Here is a 16,922-nt window from a genome sequence, read left to right as displayed (position 1 = left end):
TATCTCACTTTGTCCTGGCTGTGTATCTCATGGTGTTTTCACAGTGAGTCACTTTCCTTTCAAACACTTACACTTGCTTCAAGGGAGATGTTTTTTTAATCACAGCCACATCAGACACAGATAAACTGAATGAACAGAATCACATCATAGCCTATGAGGTATAAACATGTTTACCAGACAAGAAAAAGGAAAAACTGAGATGTACTTTTAACACGCACCATTAAAGTTTTTGAAGTCAACCTTGTTTCTGTTTCTGCTTTCTCGCTTCATTTTCTCCTCTGAGCTATTTTTTCCCAGACAGCACTGTGTGTGTGTGTGTGTGTGTGTGTGTGTGTGTGTGTGTGTGTAGTGTGTAGTGTGTAGTGTGTTGTGTGTTGTGTGTGTAGTGGAAAAGGAAGGAGAGATACTCATTCTTTATTTTAATTCGGGGAGCATGATGCATAGTTTGCACAAAGACCTCTATTCATCCCATTATAATGACATTACTATATGTGGAATGGTATTTTGTTCATTTAGTAAAAGACACACGCTGCACAAATTCATACCTCAGTGGTTTGAGTTTACATCTTGAGGGAAAAGAACCACTGAAAAGCAACAATAGCCTACTTTCTCTTTTTCAAAGCGAAAAATCTTGGACTATCTCACTCTTGATGTTTTTTTTTCCCTCTCAGCCAGACGCCATATGCACGCCTCCGCTAGTCGACCCACTTTTGACTGGACAGACCATTTCGGCTGCCTCTATCATTAGTCTGGTTATCACAGGGTTAGAAAATCTGAAGTTTAACTTCTAACCAACTCGTTTACACTTGATTCCAAGACTAATCGTGCAACACACTGGGGGGAACATGTAGACATGGATTTTATGAAGCTGTTTGGCACTGTTATCGCCGTTTTGTTCCACCCTGGATCCGCGTCTAAAATAAATGGTAAGAATTTATTTCGGAGGAACTAAAGCTCCATTTTTTTATACGGTGTAACATTGTGTATTTTGCTCCTAGGTAAGACTTCGACTTGTTTGTTGTTTTTACCGAGGACGTTTTTGCAGTTTGCATGCAGCGCTGAACGAGGCTGTGCATTTGTTGTGGCCCAAGTTAGCTGTATATTTTTGTGTTTTCTTAAGTGGATTGAGGTAACGAGGTTGATACCAGAACCACCGTAAGAAGTTAAATTATACAGCAGGCCTATGTTCGTTTTAATGCCCAGGCTGCAGTCCTACACATACAGCAGCACGCGATGTGCTGGAAAATGAACATCAACAGGGTGTTTGCGATTCACATTAGTGATTTGAAGTCAGGATGTCACAGTTTTTCTCACTTTAATCTTATACCCTACCCATAACAATGCTGCGGTGCTTACTATAATAACAGCAGCATGTACTAACTACACCATATGCAACAGACGCCCACATCCATACTATCACTCATATTCTATAATCTATAAGGTAAAGATAGAAATGATAGAAGCAATGTTTTCTAAATGTTTATTCTTTGCTTTTTTTTTCTCACTTGTTTTCAACTCCTATACAACCTGTAATGAGGGCTCACAGGTAGACATGACTTTGTATCAATTGGTCAGAAGCAATAAAAAGGTTAGGAACCACTGGCTTAATTTGTTGTCTGTTTATTAGTTGGTATATTAACAAAAAAAAAGACCCGTAAGTGATGTTCTATCTGTGCCTTAGACCATCATTATTCATTTTGTAAAGCCATAGTTAACATACTTCAGTCAATAATTAAGCAACTCATTGTGCCACCTCAGCAAACCACTGCATTTCAGACATGTTCAGACTCTCATATTTAAAATCTCTCACAGTACACCACTGCATCAAAAGTATTTTGAATGGCACAATACCAATCTAGAAAAAACAATTCTTTTTTAAGCCCTTAAAAATATAGCTTTTACACTGTAATTTCACTACCATATAGTTGTGGAAATTAAATAATAAATTGTGGAAAGACAGGCATAAACGTTCTGGTTCCTAATTTGTCTGTGATGCTGGTTAGGTTGTTTATAATCTTCCTGCCATGTGGGTGTCACAGGAAGTCTTCAGAAAAAAAAAAAACCTTCACTTATCATCTTGTTTTCTCCCTGATGCTGACTGTGGTGTCCAGGCCAAAGGATCTGTCGGCGCGGGACAGAGCGTCCATGCTACAAGGTGTCGTACATCCAGGACAGCAGGCAGAGGCTGACCTTCGAGGATGCCAGGCAGGCCTGCAGGTCGGATGGAGGCGACTTGCTCAGCATTGAAACAGAAAGCGAGCAGCGGCTGATGGGGAGGTTTATACAGCAGCTGCAGGCTGGAGATGGAGACTTCTGGATCGGGCTCCGGCGCAGCCCACAGCGTTACAGGGCAGGCACCACGAGCCCAGGGTGCCCCTCGCAGTACTATTGGCTGGATGGAAGCAAGGCCAAGTTCAGGTCTTTCTCATTTTTGTTTATCATTTCAATCTTTATTTATGAATGTATCGGCTGCATCAGTGAAAATGGTATGAGGGATCTCAGGGGACACAGCACGCACAAAAAAGGAAATATCAGTGAAAAAAGGATGTAGTCAGATAATTGTTTGTAAGTGGTGCTTGTATGGGAATGATGGGATGTCTACAGTCCTTTGCAAGAATTTGGGAATGAGAAATTCAGATATAAAGTAAAACTGCATACAATAATGTGAATTGTCCAATATGCGATCCAATTCGCAAAATCTTATTTGCTGTAGGAACTGGCATTGGGACGAGCCATCGTGTGGTGTTGAAATGTGTGTGGTTCTCTACTACCAGCCCTCTGCACCACCTGACGAAGAAGGTCATTTCCTGTTCCAGTGGAACGATGACAACTGCAACTCCAAAAACAATTTTGTGTGCAAATACCCGGAAGGTGAGCCAGTAGATCACATACACTGGGCTGTTGTACCTGGCTGCGCAGTGCTGAGAATTATTGACATTTCGCACTCTTGGTTTTACTTAGTTCTTAAATCCACAAAATCTGAATTTTATCCATCCGTTTATCCAAAACCATTACTAAAATGTTTCCACCACAGTCAATCACTAGCACTAAACAAGTAATGTGCAATTTTAAATGTTGGTTTGGCTCTACTTTCTGGAAACCCCGAAATCTATATACTGTATCTGCCTGGGTCTTTAAAGTGATGGTTCGGAGTAATTTCACCCTAGGGTCCTTTGCACCATGACCTTGAGCCAAACACCCCCCCAGAAGCTTTTTTCACCTGGGTCTTACATTGGGAGAGTTAGCGTAGAGTAGCGTTATCAGCTGAATAGCTTATTAGCGCAGGGGCTAATGGACCCACGTTTTTATCTCGTAAATGACCCCACTAATAATGCCTGAAATGATACCAAACTTCTACACTAGTACAAATGGGTTATGTACTCATAAAACGATGGATTGGAAAGTTTGTAAGTACACCAGAAGTTTATGAACACTTGCCTGCTCTCTTCTGCTCTCTGTTGCTTCTGCTGCTGCTGCTGCTACCTGCAGTTAGACGAGTGCTTAGGGCTGTCTACAAATTACTACACCGAAAAGAGATACAACAAAAATATTTATTAATTTAATGATTAAATAAGGTAATGTCTCCAAACTTATCTCAGTTATTACTTGTCTCCTGCTAGTTATACTACAGCACTTACTTTAAAAAAAAAAAAGTTTAATTAAAAAATATTTTTGTTGCATCTCTTTTCGGTGTTGTAATTTGTAGACGGCCCTAAGCACTCGTCGTACTGCCGGCAGCAGCAACAACCGCAGAGAGCAGAAGCCAGCATGCAAGTGTTCATAAACTTCTGGTGTACTTACAAACTTTCCAATCAATCGTTTTACATAACCTATATGTACTACTGTAGACGTTTGGTATCATTTCGTGCCTTATTAGTGGGGTCATTTACGAGATACAAACGTGGGTCCATTAGCCCCTGCGCTAAGCTATTCAGCTGATAACGCTACTCTACGCTAACTCTCCCAATGTTAGACCCAGGTGAAAAAAGCTTCTCGGCGGGTGTTTGGCTCGAGGTCATGGTGCAAAGGAACCTAGGGTGAGATTACTCCGAACCATCACTTTAAGGTATACCTGCTATCTTAAATATTTCTTTTGAAATTAACCGTTTTGGTTTAAAGTCCTTTTAAGGGACTTAAAAACTGTAAAACAACCCTTCACTGATTCTGTGTCCAGACTTTGTGGTCATATTTATATAATGACCTTAAGCATATTTTTATTTTATTTAAACAGTTTACTTCTCTGAAGACTATTTGGGGCTCTTTTTATTTTGTTGATTAATTTTTCCTTTTTTTTTCTAATGATTCTTTCTGTTGTTTATCTTATCTTTTTTCTATTGCAGATGTGAAACAGTTCTTAAATGTGTGCCTTTATGTATTTAATCGTTTTATGAGCTGAGTGAAGTAGCGATGATTACATAATTTGTAAGGATTGAATGACTGATTGATGTTAACTGACTTTTCTCTGTCTTTTACAGAAAAAGTACCAGTATTTACTGAGGAAGGGAACACCGCACATGCAGGTACAACTGTACCTGACTACCCCACACATGCTGTCCTTGTATGCATGATGTTTTTTTGGGATATAGATCATAAGTGACTCCAGATGTGTTTATACTTAGATCAAGTCCAACTAAACCACCACATTACTACTTACTTTAAATGTTAAATTCTCTTTTGTGTAAATAAAAACCTATAGTGGTCAAAATGTATTAATGTTTGAGTTGTACATTAAGGTACATGTATGATGTATTCAGTCTTCAATCGCAAATATCTTTCTGTTTCCCTTAAGGATAGATGTTATTCAGGAACAAATAGTCAAAATAATAAGTTTTACAAAAAGGGAATCAACACATATTCAAAACTTATACAACACATGTATATTATGCAGATATATTATATATATTATGAACAATTTCAAATAGGCTACTTAAGCTGACGGTTCATAGAGATACATGTGATAACATCATCTAACAATAAGGAAATTTAAAATGTGAAATTCAAACCATGGAATTTGTTTTACATGCTTCTTTTAATATTTCAAATCAAACTCTTAACATGTTTAGTTTATTGTTTCTTATAGTTATATAAACAATGCCATGTGTCATATTTTTTCATGTCATATTCAACTGGTGAACTTGTTTTCTGATTGCTCTAGTTCCATCTCTGAGGCCAAACATATTGTCAACTACAGAGAGAGATGAGAGGATAAAAATAGGACTACCTGAGTCATCAGGTAAGAAAAATAAAATAACACTTATAAGTATATTTACTCTTGATACTTAAAGTTAAAGCCCTTCATGTTTTCAGGGAAACTACTAAAAAAGAATGTGGTAACAGAATCGTGGCAGGCTCTAATTATTCAAGGATAAAGCTCTAGTCCTCTAACAAGACGTATTGCCAAGTAATATTCTTTCCTTTGCAGTGTCTCTCTCAGACAACACCCTGTATGTTTCCTACATCCTTTATGCAACTATGCCTGCTCTGCTACTGCTGCTGTTTGCAGCCGCTGGATTCTTCTGCTATAAACAGCATGCTAAGAGGTAAAAGCAGAAAAGTACAAGCTGTCATACTAAAAAACAATACCATGTACTTATTTGTTGTACTGCACACATAAAACATTGTGATTCTGGATACAGAGTAATACAATGACATATTTAGAAGCATTTTAAAAGAAAGAATTTCCTTTTATGCAGAAGATGTTAATATATCTGTGTATAATGCATTTATTGAATATTTATTTAATATATGGCACATCAATGCAGCTCTACTCCAAGCTCTACTAATTACTCAGTTTTGGCCAATGTGAGCACACATTTCCTAAGGGTACAATAACTTAAATACTTTTTGTATCTTTGGTCTTAGAAAAGTTTGTGGTTCAAAACAAATAATGTAAATGTGTTTTCTCACTTCATGTGGCCTGTAAAGAGGTTCACTAATCAGCAGCATGTTGTGATTATCACACTGCGCTCTTTAATGCCATTTCTTTCATATTCAGGAGGAAGACCGAAACAGAAAGCTACCCCAGCAGATCAAAACCGTGGACGTCAACAACAGCATCACCTTATGCCATACAAGGACCTTACGCCTTTAGTGACATTAGCAAACTGCCGCCTCACACTGCTCTGGACAGCAGCATACCAGCAGACATCATGAAAAAGTACTCCTGTGCTCCTTCCCAGGACTCCTGTTGCGACGACTATGAGAATGTGTCATGTGCGGAAAGGGAGAGCGGCTTTGTGACCAATGACATCTATGAGACCTGCAGAGCCCAGAGCCGGCAGACTGGTTGGGTGGAAAATGAGATCTATGGATAACACTGTTGATGCAGCCATATCTGGTCTCTGTGAGTGTCTGTCAACCTCATACCAGCTATAGAATGTGACCCAGCTAGACAGAGGAACACAATGTTCTCAATCCCTTTCTTCCTGTACCCTACTGGTTACTTGTGTGGTTCAGGCTAACTAAACATGCGTCTGTGTCGGCCTGGACTTAGACCTATATTAAATAATCTCCTGTGTGTACCTCCAGTGCTGCATCTTGAGCATCCAGCATCCAAAGCTGCAAGTCAGATAAATGCTTAAAGCAGGGTTTCCCAAAGTAATGTCAACTGTGAGTCCATATTTAGGCCCCAAACTTCCCAGAACCCCAACAATAAAGAGTTCTCAAATTGGGAATCTAAGCATGGCATACATTTGGATTCAAGATTAATAAATGGGTTATATAAAATTGGTAATATATTTAAGATATTTCTAATAAATGTTTGCTAAATAAATGCTAACATTTGCTAATTAGCACTAAAGACAAAGTGCAGCAGATGTTGAGGGAAATTATTAGATTTGCAGATATTTGGTTATAAACCAAAGTATTAAATGGATTACAAGTTAGGGAATCCAATCCAATAGTTTAGACACTTTACTCTGAGCCACAAATGTCAACCTTATGGTGATTCTATAACATTGAGATGCATCATCTGGACAAATTCTCTGACAAATTATGTAACTTCACAGCAGCACAAAGGCTTTGGTTTCAAAGAATGATCTCAAATATGCATTACTGAGTCAGGGCAGGTTAGCGGTACAGCAGCGCTGCTATATTTCGGTATGGTGGATTGCACATTTAACCATGGGTGTGCAAATTTTGACAACTCACGCAAGGTTACGCATCTTGTAAACAATCCAAAAATAGTCTATTCAGCCGCTTTCAAATCACGTCACTAGATATTATGAGACACAAGGATAGAAAGATCCTGTTGTCTTTCTACAACAGTGGAGTTATCCTATTCAGGGACTATTCTGACCCTTTCTCTAAACCTAAAGAGTGGTGTCAGCCCAGTGTAAGGCTTCCTGTTTGGACTCTGATGTCAGGGAACAGGACAGTACATGCGGAAACTCTGATGACAGAACTCTGCTGACCCCAGTAAAGCTCAAAGCTGTGGGCTTTCCCAGACCCCACCTGACTGTGGGGGAAACTCAACCCTTCCACTGATCTGACAGTACAGAAAGTTTTTAGGAGTGACCATTTTTTGAGTATGTCAATGTCATGGATTAATTAATCGGTGTTTGCTTGTAAATGCCTGCCTTGTAAATTTGTAAAATAATCATGGATATACATTACTAAACACAAATGCCTTTGTTATTTCTGAGTGGACTGCTGGGTCTGTGTCTTAGAAATATGTAGCAAGCCCAGTAAGGAGAGGCTGAGTGTGTTCTTGGAGAATGTTAGACAGGAAATGCCAAAAGCACATCTGGAACTCTTACATTCAGGAAGTCTATGCGTGACAGCGGGGGCCTTCGGAGTGCTGCTCTGCCTGCCCGTAATCCACTGCTCTGTGTTAGACTGTCAATGCATGAGCTGAAGAGAACAACTGTTGGGTGTGAACGTGTGCTGAATCTTAAACATGATGTGATCTTTAGATGTCAAATAAAGTTTGGTTACAAGATGTTGTGGTTGCATTCCTTATTTAATAATAATGTGAGTATATTCAAATGTGTTTATTTGTGTAGGGGAGTGTCTGTGTGACATTAGATGGGTGTGAATGAAAAATGCCTGTTACTAAAGTAAGTACAAATACTTTATGAAAACTTTAACTGTATTGGAAATGTTCTATTTTCTCCAACAGATGGTGCTGTTATGTAGCTGATCAAAGTGTCTTTGTGGCTGATAAAATGTTTAGTTTCACATGAGGTCCTGCCATGTTACATTATATAATGTTAAATATTAATAATATATGGGATTTTTAATGGCAATTGCACATTTGTTTGGATTATATGACTAAAAGTAGACATGCTGTGAATTTTTTTTTTCTTTTAAACGTTAAATCCTTGCATATTATTTTGTTTAAAAAAAATTCCATTCATTTTTGCAGAGCACATTACTATCAGAAAGTAAAATATGCAGTTTCAGGTTCATTTAAAATTAATTTAACCCTTTTCCCTTTTCACTCGCAGCCGATTAAAGGCTCATTAAACACCTGCAGGGCGAAACTTTAAAGTTACCTTTGCGTGCAATCAAGCAGGACAGGCAAGCAAACAGATTTCAGAATAGCAATTTTACCGGTTGACGTAAGAGGTGGGTCTGGTTGTCTTGGCAACCAATTGGCACTGAAGTGTGGAGCGGCCTCGTGGCCCCGCCCCCTGTACAAATACCCCTATGGCTTTGACGTCAATACACGTCAACCAGAGAACATGATGCCTCTTTGCAAGTCAACTCGTGTGCTCTGTAGCTGATAGAGGCACCTCGAGCTGAAATAGTATAGGTCTATTGTATTGGAGAACGTGGTGTGACAGCCCCCGGGTTCAGCAAATGGCCTGCTTCGTATCGCTGCACTAACGGGAGAGTGTTGCCAAATTGGCGTTCAAGCTGGCACGGCGACACAGAAATCAACTTTGTCTATTTTTAATGGACACGCTTCGAGCAGCAGCAGCAGTGGCGGCGGCGGCGGCGGCGGCGGCGGCGGAGGCGGGCGGTTTGTTTTCCTTTCGTCTTTATCTGTAGCTGCTCAAGTGAGCCCCCCGTGTGTCCCCTACTCGTCTGGCTACCTCCTACTCTTCCACAAGCAGTCCCATACAGAACAGCATGGTCATGGCTGACAGTGTCCAAAAACCGCTGATCCGGGGTCCGGTCCGTGTGGGCTTCTACGACATCGAGCGCACTTTAGGAAAGGGCAATTTCGCTGTCGTGAAGCTGGCTCGACACCGCATTACCAAGACCGAGGTGAGTGTGTCGGTGAACTAGTTAGCCTGGAAGCTAACTTGGGCTACTGTTCGGCTGAGTTACATAACTTTTATGCACTAGTTGACACCCCAGATAGCCACAGCAGATACCGAAATGCTGTCCACATCATGCGCTAATAGACACTTGGATCAGGTAACTGCCGGCCACTTGGCTGCTCCAGTGCGAGCAACAGCTGGTGTGTTTGAATACCTGCAGGTTCAGGGAGCGACGACTCGCCGCACGTTCACCCCCCCCTCCCCCGGCCAACATCACTGCCAGTAAGAGGTCTGACCACCAGTGCTGCTGGGAAAGACAAACTGTAAACATGCATGCTTTCTTTCCTGAGCCAGACCCGGCATCATACACCTGCGCTTTTGGTAATGACCCAGACAGTGCCACAGTGTAGCTACCAACTCAAGAGTCTGATTGCTGTAAACATCGCTGTATCTGGGGCATGCAGCATGCATGGGTCGGTGGTCCCATTATGTAATTTGGGATTTAGTGGTTTCTTGTGCCAGCAGTGCTGAGAGCTTTGTGAGGAGCAGGATATGCCAACCAAAACTCTAATTGAAAAGCAAGGCGTTATGAACGCATGCATGTAGGCAGCAATCCACTAACACTGCTCTGGGGTTTTCACTGAGTTTGTGGAAGGTTTAATATTACAAACTCTCGGGCGATGCAGCATGAGCGCAGAAGGAACAGGGCTTGGATTTGTCTGGCTAATACAGTTTTATGTCCGCTCTCTACAGAGAGGCCTTTCTTGACCAGTACCACTGAGTGCCATGACTTTCTATTGTAATGGCATAGACACAGGGAGAGTGTCAAGTCTGTGTGTGAAAAAGACAGAGGGAGTGATAGAAAAATAGGCTGAGAGACACCGTTGCACACTTTGATCTTTGACCTCACAGAGCCTCCAACGGTTTGTCGTTGAACGTGAGCAATCGTGCTGTACAGAAAAAAACAAGATTTACATCCAGACGAGGCCCTTGGCAGGTTTAATGAATAACAAGGCAATACATGGATTCTCTTATTGTGTTAATCTGGTTAAATCCTGTGAAGTGGTGCAGTGCTAGCCAGGTTATCTGCAACCGTGTAACACTAACAGCTATGTGAATGCAGGTTTTTAATTCAGTACACTACACCAGGTAATTTCACTAGGTGGCTGCACCTCTACCTCAGGCGGTGTGGCATGTGGGCTAGATGAAAACATGCATGCTGTTGTTTTCAGGCCACTGATTTGGTAGAGGTCACTCAGCACTGGTTGACAAAGAGAGCCACTGCAGCTGTTTAGCTCGGGCAGGCCTATGGTCCGAGCAAGACTGTTGAAATGGCCAAGGTCAGCTGGAGAGGCAGGCTATCAACTTCATGTGATGCCATCTGCCTTGTAAATTCGCCAGGGCAAAAGAGATGATAGCCTGGACCATGTGTGTAAAGAAAACCAGAATTTAATGACACATGAAACAGCAGATTGTGTGTCTGTGTGTGTGTGTGTGTGTGTCTGTGTGTGTCCTACTTTTTCGACTCATGGCTCCTGTGTGATATACTGACCCATTCATCCCATTATGTACATACTGCAGCTTGTGGGTTCACATAGTGCTGGCCCATTCCCATGTGGTTATGTCTGTCAGCTCAGCAGGTCTTACATTTATCCGTCTCTGATCACATCCTTTTTCTGCCTTACTGCCATCATAACTTTCAAGCTAAATTCCCCTCATTGTCCTCAAATGACCTTGTGCCAGCAGGGTATGCAAGAAGTCTTATGTTCTGTGTCTGTGTGTGTTAGTGTTGACAATGTAAACAGTTGGCTTTTCATGCTAAGTACCCTGTAATCCCTGTAATAGGCCAGCGATTTTAAATTGTATGCCCTAGAGGTCTTGATGTGAAGCTGGAGTGCCATTTAAAGGTTTAGATTGATGTTAAATTGCATAGGCCTACCTATCTGTACTGTGGGTAGAAAAATGATAATGGAGTGTTGAACGTATTCAAACAACCTTTTCTGCACATCTGTAAGTACTAACTACAATAATGCTAAATAGGATTAAATTGGGTGTCAGTGGAATGGGGGTGTCAATTCACTTTAAGAATAAAACCAAACATAAGGCTGTGTTCAGACTATTTCAATGATACCACTGCATTGACACAGCAGCAATACCAATGCAAAAAATATAGGGTCATCTAGCAGAAAACGTTAGACCTGGCTCAACATTTGTTGCAACACAGTGTGCCATCAGCCGGCAACACATTGAGGTTACCAATCGAATTTCTCCAGAATGATTGTCACTGTGATAAGTTTCCAGAGGAAAATCCTGTGTCACAGTATTATAAAGTGCTGTGGAGTGTTTTGGCATCCCATAAACTCATGGGTCTATCAAGTTCAAGTTTCTTTATTTGTCACATGCATAGTCATACACTTACAACAAGTGGTTCTTGCTGGAAGGCTACAATGCTAACCATTATGCTACTAGCCCCAATTGATAAATCATTTGGTAAAAAATAAAATCACAATTTCCCAAAAAACCCAAGTTGACATATTGAAATAGGCTGTGTTGTCTGACCAACAGTCCAAAAGCCATAGAAGACAAAGAAAATCAGCAAATATTCTTTAGCTGGAACAAGATAATAACTTTTTGGTGCATTTTTGCTTTGAAAAAAGAGACAAACGATTGATATAGTTTCCAGATTCCTTTTTGGTTGATGAACTAATCTAATAAATAACTAATGGTTTCAGCTCAAGTCCCACCGGCACCTGAAACAACGCAGCCCGTCTTTTAATGATGTTGTTGGTCTAAACACTCACTCAGTAAGAGTTTTCTAACTTAATCTAACAGTGGTGCGATTGCTGAGAGGGGAACTGGGGTCTCCTGTTGTTTACTCCTCCATCATGGCTCACAGATGCTTGGAAACACTTCAGATCACACTGCTGAAATGTTGTTTATGAGACAGTCTGAAGGAGAGATGTTAATATTGCCTTGTTACCCACCGGACATCATTAATCAAAGCCAAGAGTGTTGAAGTTGTGAGCGTGCGATTTACACATGTACGTGTCATTGTGGGTTTGTGTGTGTATCCAACAAGGCCTGTGTTTGCCTCCGCTGTACCTTCATGTGATATTTCATCTTGGTTGTAATTTTAAAAGTATCTTGGTGTTATGAAGGTTTTTGCACGAGCTCTATTCAAGTAGATTTATCTTGTGTCTCTGAAAAGAACACACTGTCTCCTTTTTCTTCTTGGAGAATATTAAATGGCTGTCTCTGTTAGTGTGTATGTGAGTGTGTTTTGTTATTGCTCAAGTCGGATGAGCCCTAACAATGATTCTGACTGATGACAGTTTTATTGTTTTGAAGGTGGCCATTAAGATCATCGATAAGACCCAACTTGATGCTGTCAATCTGGAGAAGATCTACAGAGAAGTTCAGATCATGAAGATGCTGGACCATCCCCACATCATCAAGCTGTACCAGGTGAGTCTCCAGCTTCAGTACCTGTTATCTACAGTATAGCTGAATGTCTTTTGACTGCCTAGAATGCAAGATGTGAACAATTGATCTTTTTAGCGATGCTTGCTTTCCTCTCTGCCTTCACAGATTTTAGACTACAGTACATTATGATTTTTATCTGGGCTGTTGTGTATTTTTGTCTATCTGTAATGCTTATATCTTTGTAAATTGTTATTCTGCATGTAATGCTGTGTGAAGATAAATGGTTTAATCTGGTTTTCTGATTTCTTCTTGTTTTTTGTCTCTTGATCGAGAAGCCGTGTCAATCAAGAGATTTTTAGAGGATTTATTTCTGTCTTGGGTGCTTCAAACTTTTTCTTTGACCAATCCCATCACAACTCCTTGCAGTCTGTCACTGTAATTGTTGCAGTGATGTTTGATGAAATGTAGCAGAATTCACCACTGCTGCTTGTTGATCTTCTCTCTAGGTTCTTTAGCAATCAGGGTGTTGAAACACAGGACCAATCCAGGTCATTTTCAAATGCATTAACAAACAACTGCTGCCTAGCATAAACTGCCACCCCTGGATCGTTTAAGATATGAGAGCATAGTTAATGACTGACTGACGTGGGTGTTCATGTGTTCGTGTTCTGCAATGTATGAAGGTGCGACTGGTATGATTTCAAACCAAATAATGTTAGTTGTTGAAAATTATATTTAAATGAAATGTTTTGTTATTATACTGGGACATCAGAACTGACCTGCACCATCGGGCTCTATTTAGGCCTTCATTTTAAAGGTGCAATATGTAATATTGTATGTAATACTGGCAGCTAGCGTTTAAAATAGTTACTGCACTACCAATTCAAAATACTGGAGAGTCGTTTCCCCCGCCCCCTCCTGCCCAGACTCGAAGTTCACGGGGGTTGCCAGGCTGAGACCGCAGCATTCACAACAAGGTTGCTAGATGCTTTTCTCACATAGCCAGACATTACTCCACAGCACAGCAGAGTAGCTAACGGTAGATGCTGGCTATATTGACAGTCCTAAAAGCCCGTGCTCACGCGGAGCTCTGTAACCAACTGACAGACACACTTTTTCGGCTTAAAATGACCGTATGAACCGCTAAAAACACAACAACCTCACTGTCCTCTCCACACGCCAGTCAGGTACGCTTCCTCGGCTTAGAATTACAATACGAAACACTAAAAATACCACTACCTTGCCGACGGAACACACTTCATTGGCTTAGAATTACGGCAACAATCGCTAAACACACTGCAAATTCAGTCCTCTCTTTCCGATTTACAGCCCCCCACTCGTGGCTTAAAATAACTCACCGTTGTCGGCTCCAGCTGCTGAACTACACGTTGTAAACAGCCATGGGCTGCATGCCTGGTCCTCCCGGTAATGTTAACAGTTAGCAGGGTTAGCATGGCGGCGTTAGCCAGGACCAGTCGGGATCACTTTACTGGCTATGTCTCAATTGTTTTTGCGAGTAACCAACTCGGATACTCTAGCTATATAATTCAATGTGAGTACACAAATGTTGAAATGACAAAAAATGCCCATCCCTAGTAGCTGTGATAAATTAGCCTGAAGCTAATGCTTACCTGTTCAGGAGAAAATAAGCCAACTCTGCGTCCTTTTGGGATCTAAGCTGTCTCCATCTTTCAAATACATCTCCAATATTTACCAGGGGATTGTTACGTCTCTGGTCACGCAACTGTTAGAAACATGCTGTTTTTTTTTTTTCGTCATGTAGAATCTATATCCGTTGATCCTGTTCGTTTGTTTGCTGCTTTCATGGCTGTACTACCGTTACAGCTGTAGCGTGCTGGGTTTACGTGTTTACAGGTATATCTGGCAACCCGGCCTGCCTGTCAAACTGGGCCGTTGATAACAACACACAGATCAAAACATAAACATAAATTCCGTCACGGAATGTAAATTTCAAAAAGAAAAAATACTGACATTAGCATTGTTGTCAGAAAAGATAATATTTCAGTTTAACATGTTTCCTTAATATCTGATGAGGCATTGGTGTCATTTTTGGATTTATTACAGTACAAATATTACATATTGGACCTTTTAAAATCAGATATGGATCTATTTCACATCTACATTTTTTTATGTAGTCATTTTACTTAAAACATCTCATCTAGGCCAGATTGGATTCATTGCTTGGTAAAAACAATTATTAATTCTTGTCAGTGCACCTGACCTTATGGGACCTTGAAAAAGTATTTATTTGGATATGGCGACACAGTGTCAGTGTTTATTTACACAATGATTTAGCTAAAAAGAGACCCAATCAAGTGATTTGTAGTTGCCTAGAAGATTTCTAATTTACATTTTTAAATATGGCATAGTATCTAATGTGTGTTGAATTTAAGGGCTCTATTTTTGTGGCTGTGCAACAACTACCACAAGCAATTCTGCAGCACGAGCAGTGTCCTTTGGTGTTTCTATGCCCAGAGTGCATTACAAGCTAATGGGAGATCTATGTAGATGAATCTGTGCAAAGCAAGTTTTTGATATTTTGAAAGGAAAGTGATTATTTGCCAAATGTTGAGATTAGTTTTCTCAGGACTCTGTCAGTTTTCAGCGGAGTGTAACTAATTTGATAATTTGGTGATTCCATAGGAACAAACTAAATTATTGACAGAAACCACAGCATCTTCAGTTCATAGTTACAGAATCACAATGGTGAACTCTTCTTCGTCTTGCTCTTGTTACCATAGGTCCTTTCTCATGGAAGACATTATGTCAAGTCACAGTAGGAAAAAATAGGCGTAAATAATAAAATTAACGTTGGCTGAATTTAATTTAGCTGCTTCAGATTAAGGATCCTGTATAGTCCATGCTTGTATGCTGTCCTTACTTACTGGGACACTTGAGTATTACAGAGCCATTATTAATGTTATTAGTAACACTTGTGCTTTTCCTACTGTGACAAGTCAATGTCTGCTGTGAAAAAGGCCTAACTCCAATCGTCTTTGTCTCTTTCTGTTATCCAAAAATGCATTGTACACCATGGCTTTCTTTCCAAACTGTAAACTGTAAACTGCAAATATGTCTGTATCATTGTTAAAAATCTAAATGTTAAAATGAAGCCTATTTGTCAGTGTGATATGATTTCATGCAGCAGAAATGTGCTTTCATTTTTTTAAGGCCAAGAAGAAAATAATCTGGCTGTGTGGTGGTCTTTATAATGTGTGTTATTGAAAAAGAGCCCATCGTCATTAGTAGTATGATGTGTGCTAAAAACTATTTTTTCATAGAAATTAATAACATACATTTTACTTCCCTCATGACAGCTTTTTATGGTAGTTGTATGCATGTCCAGGTGTGCATGGAAGTTCACGTACATTTTTACGAGACTAAAAGGGAAACAAAATAGTCTAACTACAAATAACTCCATCATTTTGGTGATTCAGTTGTATTACATAAGGCTTTGGGGTCCTGTTAGTTTGTTTAGGAAAAGTAAATGAGTGTTCATTATCATTACACAACCATGTGGCACTGTTCCAGCTTTCTGCTGTGTTATTTTGGTGTGTATCATTATTTCTAACTGGACATCCATCCAATCAGCCCAGGTCAATTAGTGATTTCCTTTCTAGTTTCATAAACTGTGGTTGACCCAAAGGGAAGCCTTAGCTAATACGGACACACAGACAACCCAACTGTGTACTCCACTTTAGTTTGCCATGTGTTGTGTCGCCGCTTTGCTGTTGACCCCAGTGTGCTGTAAACTTCTTCACATCTTTTCTGCTTTTGCATCTCCCCATCCTTTGACTCTCTTGGTCAAGCTTTCTACTTTCCCTCTTATTCTAGTCTCCCTAGAAGTACAAAGATTTTAAGGAGTCAAAATTATCACTGGATATTGTTCTTAAAATTACAAAACCACTCTCTATCAGTACTTTCATAGTGATGCCAATGCAACATTAATGCTTCATTTAAATATCAATCATGTTACAGGAAATTCTTGAATAAATTGAGGATATTGGATGGATCATGATACTAATTCGATATTCTCTACACTACAATTAAAGCCCACTAATGCACTCAGAACATGTGAAGCGCTAGACACAACTGTTGAGCTTCATACAAACGCACAAGGCATCATATTGGCTTGATATCTGGCTTTGCAAGTAGGGCTCAATACCTCAATACCTTTTTTGGTACTAACCGAAATTAGTCCGTAGTAGGGTATAGACAACCGATATCAAAATCTGGTATTGACTGTGTAAAAATAATTCTTGTCTCATT

The 16,922-nt window shown here is 40.2% G+C and overlaps 2 protein-coding genes across 3 annotated transcripts in view; both read left to right on the top strand.

Moving 5' to 3' along the window:
- The first annotated feature begins 579 nt into the window (after positions 1–579).
- Positions 580–7,939, top strand: laynb (layilin b). Its single transcript, XM_028573202.1, has 7 exons — positions 580–926; positions 2,112–2,418; positions 2,714–2,871; positions 4,476–4,520; positions 5,156–5,233; positions 5,423–5,540; positions 5,996–7,939. The coding sequence occupies exons 1-7, from the start codon at positions 854–856 to the stop codon at positions 6,312–6,314; spliced, it is 1,098 nt and encodes a 365-aa protein (XP_028429003.1). The 5' UTR covers positions 580–853; the 3' UTR covers positions 6,315–7,939.
- A 709-nt stretch (positions 7,940–8,648) lies between these two features.
- The window catches only part of sik2b (salt-inducible kinase 2b), a 43,659-nt gene continuing 35,385 nt past the window's right edge, over positions 8,649–16,922 (top strand). For both annotated transcript variants that reach the window (XM_028572961.1, XM_028572960.1), the window contains exons 1-2: positions 8,649–9,213; positions 12,558–12,674. In XM_028572961.1, coding sequence (XP_028428762.1) covers positions 9,076–9,213; positions 12,558–12,674 — 255 coding nt within the window. In that variant the 5' untranslated portion in view covers positions 8,649–9,075. The remainder of the gene's footprint in view (positions 9,214–12,557; positions 12,675–16,922) is intronic.

This window comes from Perca flavescens, chromosome 3, assembly GCF_004354835.1.
Source record: "Perca flavescens isolate YP-PL-M2 chromosome 3, PFLA_1.0, whole genome shotgun sequence".
Classification (NCBI taxonomy): Eukaryota; Metazoa; Chordata; class Actinopteri; order Perciformes; family Percidae; genus Perca; species Perca flavescens.
The sequence above is the reverse complement of the archived record's forward strand: the minus strand, read 5'-3'. Positions and strand labels throughout refer to the sequence as shown.

Excerpts from the sequence above, each read along its gene's own strand:
- laynb (XM_028573202.1), top strand. The coding sequence starts at position 854 with ATGGATTTTATGAAGCTGTTTGGCACTGTTATCGCCGTTTTGTTCCAC. Across the intron at positions 927-2,111 it reads ATCCGCGTCTAAAATAAATG|GCCAAAGGATCTGTCGGCGC; the intron begins GTAAGAATTTAT and ends TGTGGTGTCCAG. Across the intron at positions 5,541-5,995 it reads TATAAACAGCATGCTAAGAG|GAGGAAGACCGAAACAGAAA; the intron begins GTAAAAGCAGAA and ends TTTCATATTCAG.